At 40.5% G+C, this 9,782-nt stretch overlaps 1 protein-coding gene across 2 annotated transcripts; it reads right to left on the bottom strand.

Annotated features, from left to right (window-relative positions):
- Positions 1-4,953: 4,953 nt before the first annotated feature.
- On the bottom strand, positions 4,954-7,818 carry LOC131223259 (pentatricopeptide repeat-containing protein At1g09900-like). 2 transcript variants are annotated; one of them, XR_009160357.1, is made up of 2 exons: positions 5,409-7,818; positions 4,954-5,292 (listed from the first exon to the last, which is right to left on the bottom strand). XR_009160357.1 is itself a non-coding variant. In XM_058218603.1 (2 exons), the coding sequence occupies exons 1-2, from the start codon at positions 7,664-7,666 to the stop codon at positions 5,738-5,740; spliced, it is 1,479 nt and encodes a 492-aa protein (XP_058074586.1). In that variant the 5' UTR covers positions 7,667-7,816; the 3' UTR covers positions 4,954-5,737. The 2 variants fall into 2 exon arrangements, 1 of the variants encoding a protein (XP_058074586.1); XM_058218603.1 differs by having other exon boundaries at positions 4,954-7,151; positions 7,602-7,816.
- Positions 7,819-9,782: the final 1,964 nt, after the last annotated feature.

Below are 9,782 nucleotides of genomic sequence, written 5' to 3'. Positions count from 1 at the left end.
AAAAATATATGGCTAATATTTAAAATGTACATTTCTGAAAGTGGTGCTGCCCAAATGAAGATTATACAAGCCACAATATATATATCCAAAACAATTAAAGTGTAAAGTTTTTAGTTTTTGCCCAATTCTCCAAAACATAACGGTGATGGTGCAAGCCAATATAAGCCTATCCATCTGAGATCTCAAAGTACTTGCATCGATAATATTGCCTGGTTGGTGTTTTAAAATACCGTCATAGGTGAAAATGAGTAGCTAACTCAGTGGTTTCATTAGTTTTAAGTTACATATGTTATTGATTTAATCATCGCAGGTAATGATAAACAAGAAATCAAACACTTCACAAATACTCTTGTTAAATGCACGAATGAGATTATGAAATAATACATGTGTCTCACAATCCAACACTTTCTCACAAGCGACTTTAACACATATTTTACAAATGCCAACACTCCCTCATCACACGACTCCGACGCCAAATTGCAACATCCTATTATATTGCAATGCGATTGATGTGTATGATTAGTCGAGTAACTATTAATTTTAGTTCATACTATAGATAACGAAGCTAGGACACAACCATTATATCACGAGTCTCTAACTAGATTACAAAGCTTGATGCGGTCGTAGCAGCTCCTCACCCAAAGGAAGTGTGGAGTGGTCAGCAGGTAGACTACTCGAAATTACCTGTGTTTGGTTGTGATACTTACTCTCATGTACCGTCAGTTGAGAGAGATAAGCTGGACTAAAGGGCTAAAAAGTACGTCTTTGTCGGCTATAGTGGTTGTATGAAAGGATAAAGGCTCTATGACCGGTTCACACAGAAAATTATCCTTAATCGTAACATCAAATTGGACGAATTATCCTTGTTCCGTAAGGATGAACATAAGGAAGCATAAAAGTTGGTTATGAACATTCAATTAAACATAGATGAGACACAGGATGATACTGAGACGCAGACATATGTACAAGAGCAGGTGGAGCAGCCACCTGTGAAAAGAAATTCACCAAGACATCGCAGGTTACCGGCGGGATACATGGATGACTCAAATGTCGCATTTTTCCTCATTGCGGATGAGGAGCCGTCTACTCTTCAGGAGGCTGTTGATGAGCTCGATGTCAAAAAGTGAAAAACATCGATGGATGATGAGATGAACTCATTGTACAAGAACGTAATGTGGGAGCTGGTGGAGCTTCATGTCGGCTGAAAAAGCGATCGGGTGAAAGTGAATCTTTAAAAAAAAATATGATAGGTACAAGACAAGGTTGGTAGTAAAGGGACATGCTCAAAGAGAAAGTGTCGATTTCGCTGAGATATTCGCACATGTGGCAAAGCAAGTGTCTATTAGATTCGTGTTGGCGTTGGTTGCCCAATACGATCTAAAGCTAGAGCAAATAGATGTGAAGACTTCCCTCCTGGATGGGGAATTGGAATAACAGATTTACATGAAACAACCAAAAGGTTTTGAAACACATTGGGCAGATAACAGAGTTTGTAGGTTAAAGAGGTCGTTGTTTGGCCTGAAATAATCACTTAGGCAGTGGTATAAGAAATTTGATTATTTCATGGCGAGTCAAAAATTTACCTGGAGTGAGTATGATCATTGTGTCTATTACAAGACATTAAGTGATGAAAAATTCATTATATTGATATTGTATATTGATGACATGTTTATCGACAGTCATAACATATCTGAAATCAACATATTGAAGACTCAGTTATCAGGGACATTTAATATGAAAGATCCGGGGCTACAAAGAGGGTTCTCAGCTTTGACATATACAGAGATAAGAATAAGAGAATGCTATGCTTATCTTAGGCGGAATACATTGAGAAGGTATTGATAAAGTATGGGATGGACAAGGCAAAGCCGATCAATGTTTACCACGCGGCTCATTTTAAGCTTCCTTCTGAAAATGTCCTAAAATAGATGAACAAAAGTAAGTTATATCTCGTGTGCCTTATTCGAGTGCAGTTGATAACTTGATGTATACCATGGTCTGTACAAGATCGAATATTTCACATGCAGTGGGTGTTGTTAGCAGATATATGTCTAACCCCGACAAGCAACACTGGAAGCATTAAAATAGCTACTTCGATACATTTGATGTATGCAAGACTGTTTTATCAGTTAAGAAATCAGGGGACAAGTTAGTAGGCTATATGGATTTTGATTACATGGGCAATGTGAATAATAGAATGTTGACTTTTAGTTGCTCGTTTGTGCTAGCGGGTTGAGCGATCAGTTAAATGTTGAAGCTTTAGTTTGTGGTAGCTCTTTCCACAACTGAAGCTGTGTATATGATGGTGACAGAAATATTCAAAAAGGTGTTTAGTTGACGGGGATTGACCTAGGTTAAAAAAAATAGTCTCCACTATCAGGGAGTCAACTTGGTGTCAATGTGTCTTTGCTCTTAACCCGCATGGAAGTGTGATTTGCCATGGATACATGATCCGGGTTAGGACATTTGAAAACTTACATTGGTTGAATCGAGATCAAGTTACTACTCTGGAAGCCCATTGGCCCAGACCGGATGATCATAATAATCAAGACTTAATGCTGCATGATTAATCTTTAAACTTAATGATGCGTAAAGGTCGTAATCTAGACTAGTCAACTTTGGTTCTTTCTACGAGGCTACCACATGACTATTGAAAGTAGATGTAGTTGGGTACTTCTATCAGGAACTATTAATTCTTGCACAAGTCAACAAGGGATTCATGGGGTTTTTACCTAGGGACTAATATATAGCTAGATCTATTATACCAGAGACTCATCAAGTGGTTTTTCCGCTAGGCCTAACACTTAAGATGTTTTAATAAGTTTTTAAAGATTTTTAACCATTGAAGTTTTGTTTTAATCATTAAAATTATTTAGATCACACTCGATGATAATCTAATGGCCTGGATTTTACGATTCACTATTTCATTAGCATGGGATATACATCGTTAATAGATGAATAATGGAATGATTAGATCATGAGTATATGCATGAATAAGATAAATCGACGGACTAAAGAAGATCATATGGTGGCAGAGCACCATGCTAATTACACGCACCCCCACACACACCCACGCACCCACACCGTAGTGGGATTTCACCACCTATGGGCATCGAACCCAAGACCTTGTGTTGAAACTCAGAGTCTACCACTGAGGTAAATGCTAGATGCACATCTAAAACCCTAACTCCTCTACAAACATGATCCTATCCCATACGAGAGGTATGATAGAGAGAGCCCCAAACATCTCCGTGTGAAGAGGAAAAAGAAAAGACTATTAACATAGAAGTGGGAGAATAATCTCCACCCCACTCTCCTTCTCTTTTCTTTTTCATCCTATGCATGTGTGATCACGTGTGGCCCACTTATGCGGATGGTGTGCATCGACCTTGGCGCCAACTAAAGGTATCAATGTGGACGATGTCAACTCTATGCACTATGATGAATAGGTGAGAGACCTAGGTTGGAGGAACAACATTAGATCATAATTCTCTACAAAATGGCTATTTTTTATTTATTATTATTTTTTTTAAATATGGTTATGATATAAACCATTCAAGTTTAGATTTTACTGTACATTCCGCTAAGACCCACTTTGATGGACGGTTTTGGATTTTAGATCACAAAAAGAAAGTTTGATTCTCATCAGAGTAGTGTCAGGGGATCCCATATGATGATCATCATTGATGCATGAATTGGATAGATCATAGCCCTCTAAATGATGATCACACAACAAATTTCAGCTCGATCGGATTCCTAGATTAGAAGATCCAGCCCAATCAAGTTCCCACGTTCAACATTGATCAGATATCATAGTTATATGGACACGATCTAAGGATGATCAAAGTGGTATTCGCATGTTGTGAATATCTTTTATTGCTTTGATGTTTAATGGTGATGGATTATATGGACGGTGATGATAGTTTTTCATGTTATTGATGATTCTCATTGAAAAATCTGAGATGGGCCGTTGTTCATGAATGTTTTAATGTTATAATCATTCTATGTACTTTAGATCTCAATTGTCCTTTGGATGGCCTGGATTGACCAAGATGTCGATGTCATGGTGAGATTTACCGTTCCATGAGATCCATGGACATATATTCATAGAGCGAAGGGAAAAGGCAACAACGGAGGCTTTTTGGCATGGGGAATCTAATGGACGAAAAGTATCGTGCTCACGTGGCCCAAGGTGGGGCCCCCGTACGGTCCACCCAAAAAAGGACATTCCATAATTGATCAAGACCATTCGATGATGTGTTGTGCATGTTTGTTATCTAAACCGCGACCATAAGATGTGAGGCCCACCCTGGGGAGTGGGGTATTTATAGGCCTCCACATGTGCGAACCCTTGATCTTGGTGTCATGGAGCCCGCTTTCCATCTAATTCCAATCATCTAACTTGTCTTGTCAAAATTGTCATTGTGCAAGTGCGCGCGACCCCTATGCTTGTTTGCACGGTCCCGCATAACCAACATGGCTTGCGCAGGCCTGTGCAATCACTTATGAATTCCATCATTTTCTTCATCTTCTTCTGATCCTTCTGCCTTTAATTCCTCTTACCATTTTATTCTTTGATCCTTTATTTTATGCCTCAACAAAGAGTTTTAGCCCGACTGTACCATCGGACACGTTAGGAGAGGATAGAGTGGCTATACTCTCGTCAAACTCTTTTAAGTGTAGATACGAATTTTCAGATTCCAGCCCATGAAATTTTAAGAGTTGGATCACCCCGGACTTAATATCCATCTGTCCCGTATTTTCTGAAAAAATCATGCATGAGGGTGTACGCTTGATGTGGTTCGGCTCTCATGGTGACTGGACAACCTCAATCAGTATGTAGGGCCCCTGTATTGGGTCAAAACGGGACCTGCACACGTGATGTATCACATTAGTAACTTATGGAGGTCTAGGCCTAATCACAGCCCTCCATTAGAAATTTTGATTCGTTCATCTCGTCTCTCATCGAGACAATTAAAATGAATGGTCATTCATCCAGAACAGAGTTCGGAGTACAAAGATATTACACGATCAAGATCATCGCACCATACAAAGTCCAGGCTTTCCATAGTCAGTCACATACACTAGACAATGTTCGCCATAACAGTGAGCTTAAATCCATAAAAAGTCCCTCTTTAAGTCCTCGGAAATGCTCCCATCAACCACTTGTGTCTGGAGCAGATGGGCATTGGAACTACATTTGGTAGGCGTCTATTTTATCACCTTTCCATCTCCAACTCAACAGGTATCCCACCAGTTAATAGCACATGCCGTCTTCCTCAAACCGGGAAACTAGCAAACAGGCCAGGATCAGTTATCCAAAATTCTAAAACACCCAATGAGATGCTGAAAGAATTTCACATAAGGTGGTGGAAAAAGAAGTGTATAAATTCAATAGCCAAACTCACCTAGTTTCATTCATAATGCCAACCGTAAACCGTAAGTGCTTTTGCCAATTGAAAATAATCACCAAATAAACCCTGTGATCAAACCACAAGTAGAAATGCCCCAAACAGAAACATCAATGTATCAGAAACAGTTTAGAATTCCATGAAGTATAATTACTTATTGATAGAGTCTTTAGATGATTTTTTGACCAGTACAGCTTTAGCAAAATAAATTACCATTGGTTGAGGTGGAGTTTCTTCTCTAGCTGATGCCGAAACAAAACAATGTCTGCTCTGCAGTGTTATACGTCGCGCTACAAATTGTTACAAATTCAAGTCCAACAGAAATGTCATCTATTATCTGTAATTGGATGGAATTTCAAATATCTGCACTTCAAATCTGCAATCAAACCCCCCTTTCCCATCTTGTAAAGATCCTTCACTACTCTCATGTAAACAGGGAAGTTGGGCTTGAGTCCCTTCTCAATCATCTCCACAAGGATCTCTCTCGCTTCGACTACCCTCCCTGACTTCTGAAAAAGGCTCGCCAGCAAGGTGTAATTCATATTGCTTGAGTGCTTATCCTTGCCACACATTTCAACAACATATTTATGAGCATCCTGGATCTGCCCGGACCAAAAGTAGCCCTTAATGAAGGCTGAATGTGTTGTGATCCGAGGTTCAAGTCCTTCAGACATCATCTGATAGAGGAACTCGATTGCAGCATCCATCCTCCCGAGCCTACATGCATGAAATGCAATAACTTCAAAGGTTACAGAATCTGGAAGGTAACCCAAATTTTCCATTATTTCAAGCAATTCACAAGCTTCAGCAATCTTTTCTTTCTTGCACAGACTACCAAGCAAGTAATTATAGGATTTTGTATTCGGGTCGCACCCAAATCTCTTCATTTCATCGAACAGATCCCGGGCTTCTTGAAAATCACCACTCCGACACTTTGCTGCAATCAGGACATGGTAATAAGATCTCTTTCTTGCTGTCTCCTCCATCACAAAAATGGCAAGATTGAAGGAATTCAGAGCACAGAGCGTCTTAATCAAAGCATAGATTCCAGAATTATGACAAGACCCTTTGACCCTATTCAATATCTCCACGATTCTTTCAACAGAATTCCCAATTCGAACCTGATCATAACTAAACACCTTCAGGAACCCAAATGCCTTTTCTGTTAGACAATGCCGCTTCAATGACAGCTCCGTTAGAAGAACAAGCATCGATTCATAGTCTTCCAAAAGGCCAGTATTATTAATAACCTGATTGTAAATCTCCGAATTTGGGTTAAAATCTGAGCAGTTTTTCTGAACCCAGTTAAAGAAACACAGGGCTGAAACACCACGATCATTCAATAAATTAAGAATCTTGCTGACAGAAGTAACAGAAAGCCTTGGATTCATCTGATTCAGCTTCAGTTCCATATCATCTCCTCCTCTTTCAACCAACGCGATAATTTCCATAAATTCGTCTGAATTCACTTTCGGCAAGTGAGAATTATGGTTTTGCCTAGGGTTGCTTCTGCTGATACGAGAACTAGCATTCGGGTTTGTACTGGAAGAATAAGAGAATGAGAACGACGGATAATGAAAGCGAAGGGAATGAGGCAAATTAGGCATATTCCTGGGGTTCCAACTCGCGAAATGGGAATTAGGGTTACGTTTTCTACTAGAAATTACAGAACTTAGGCTTTCCAGAAACCACGATGAAGAAAGCAATGCCGAACGGACCGAAAATGGTCGAAAGGGGTTTCTGCCAACAACAACAAAATCAAGATTAGGGCTTCTGTTAACAATAAAAGAATTAGGGTTAGGTATTCTGTCAAGGACAAAAGGACTAGGAATCGGGTTCCCCTTACAAATGACAGAAGCTAGGGTCCCAGGAGACGACGGTGGAAGGTATATCGTGGAACTAAGGTTAGGGTTTCTGCTAGTAATGAAAGAATTAAGGTGAGGGTTTCTGCTAGTAACGAGAGGATCGGGTTCCGTATTTCTGTTAGCGACGAGAGGGTCGGGTTCCGTATTTCTGTTAGCGACGAGAGAATTGGGGTTAGGATTTCTGTCAACAACGATGAGAGAATTAGGGTTAGGGTTTGGAGGAGGGCTAGGGTTTTGGAAGGGTTTTAGGATTTGAAGGGAAGTAAATGGAAGTGAATGAAATGGGGAGAAATTACGGTTTGGAAGAGAAGAGGAGAAGATGTACCTGTTATTTATAAGGAGAGAGATGGGTTTTCCATTAGAGAAGATGGTCTGAGATTTCAATCCCATGCCTTACATCCCCATCAAACAAAGGAAGGGATTTTCAAATGAGGGAGAGAGAAAGGAGGGACGCCGATTGCTTCCACACCCGCCCTGGATAGGAACGGCCAAGGGCACTGTAGGGCTGTGATGTATGGGTTTTAACTTTTATGATATCTACACCATCCAAGCCCAAAAATGAGGTGGATTCAAGGCTGGGTGGTGCCCAATCCGCGTTCAGATTGTTGTCACGTGTAGAATTATAGGTGGGCCATCTTGGATGAGGCTGCCTTGCAAAGCTGAGAAGTAATAGGGTTGGGATGTGATGTGGGTAGGGATGGCCTACTGTGACCGTCCATCTATTGATCCGTTGTGTATGGACATGCCACAGAGCAACAGCCGCAATGATATCGGTTGATCTTAGCCATTGCTCAATGTCGACTGTTCTTTGCAATTTAGTGTCCATTTGTAGGGCACTGGTTGTATGGCTAAGATCGGATGATTGGTGTGGTTTTTGAACATTGGAATATCGAAGCGAGGCCCAGTAGTGGGGTGGACATGATCCCCAGTCCTCCGTATGCGAGAAATAGGGCTATCAATGGGCCGGGCCCAGTCTGGACTGTGGGCTGCATAGGCCATGATGGGCCAAAACAACAAGCCATAATGAATATGCACGGCTGGAGGTTGACACACGTGCCAAATTGGGAATTATGGCACATTTGGAAGATCAAAGGCATGGCTTGGTCCATAAATCTGGCCAACCCACTCATCATGTGTGCCCGTAAAGAAAAAAATAGACGGTTGTTAAGAAAACCACCACCTTGTACGGCCAAGGTACATGAATGGCCCAGATGATGAGCGGAGAACGAAGATTTTGGGAACACTGCGTTCATGTCAAGTCCGACACAATACATGGCTGGAAAGCTCTCAAAGCGTGCTGATTCAAACTCAAAAAAAAATAAAAATAAAATAAAATAAAAAATAAAAAATTTGTTGATACTTGATAACCAGGAGAAAACCTCAGAAAATAGGATACTTTTTGGGTGCGTTTGGTTGCACCATATATCATGAAAAAGCATACATTTAACACCTTTGCCTCATTGCATTTCTTTCCCACTCGCGTTGCATCACATCAGCCTCATCCAGAATAACACTCGCTTGGAGAACTCATTTGTTTTCTTTCATTCCCAAAAAACGACCTTACTCGAGGACGCGGATTGGATCCTGACAGGTTGAGCAGCGAGTCCGCTACTGAAGTGACGTCACCAAGTTCTGTGGGCCCCACTATGATGTATGTGTTGAATCCACACCGTCCATATATTTTGAGATATCATTTTAGGACATTAGCCAAAGACTGAGGTAGATAAAAATCTGTAGTAGACCCCACCACAGAAAACAATGGGGAGAGTGATTCCTACCGTTAAAACTGTCCTAAGGCCCACCACAATGTTTATTTGAAATCCAACCTGTTCAGAAGTTAAAAAAGACATGAAAGAAAGGAAAACACAAATATCAGCTTGATCTAAAACTTTTGTGGCCTTTAGAAGTTTTTAATGGTGGATCTTATGAACAAGTTGGATGACAAATAAACATCACTGCGGGCCTTAGAAAATTTTCAATGGTTGAAATCAATAGTTCCACTTTTTCCAGTGGTATGGCCCACTTAAGCATTGTATATGCATCAATTTTGGGTTGAACCCATAAAATGATCTGGAAAAACGAATGGACGGCGTGGATAAACCACATGCATTCGCGGTGGGCCCAACCGAGTTTACTCAGTACGATAAGAGCGTACTGAGTAACTCAGTACACAATCCGATTTCTGTATCCACACCGTCCATATATTTTGAGATATCATTTTAGGGCATTAGCCAAAGACTGAGGTAGATAAAAATCTGTAGTAGAACCCACCACAGAAAACAATGGGGAGAGTGATTCCTACCGTTAAAACTATCCTAAGGCCCACCATAATGTTTATTTGAAATCCAACCTGTTCAAAAGTTAAAAAACACATGAAAGAAAGGAAAACACAAATATCAGCTTGATCTAAAACTTTTGTGGCCTTTAGAAGTTTTTAACGACCCCATGGCGTGTTACAGTTGCCACCATTAGGTTTGTGTAATGGCCTTTACAGCATACCTTGCTG

Source organism: Magnolia sinica, chromosome 13, assembly GCF_029962835.1.
Source record: "Magnolia sinica isolate HGM2019 chromosome 13, MsV1, whole genome shotgun sequence".
NCBI lineage: Eukaryota > Viridiplantae > Streptophyta > Magnoliopsida > Magnoliales > Magnoliaceae > Magnolia > Magnolia sinica.
The sequence above is the reverse complement of the archived record's forward strand: the minus strand, read 5'-3'. Positions and strand labels throughout refer to the sequence as shown.

What these genes read in the sequence shown, in the direction of transcription:
- LOC131223259 (XM_058218603.1), bottom strand. Translation starts at nt 7,666, where the DNA reads ATGGGATTGAAATCTCAGACCATCTTCTCTAATGGAAAACCCATCTCT. An exon ending in TCTCTCCTTATAAATAACAG is followed by an intron (nt 7,152 to 7,601) that starts GTACATCTTCTC and finishes TGTTGTTGGCAG; the next exon opens with AAACCCCTTTCGACCATTTT.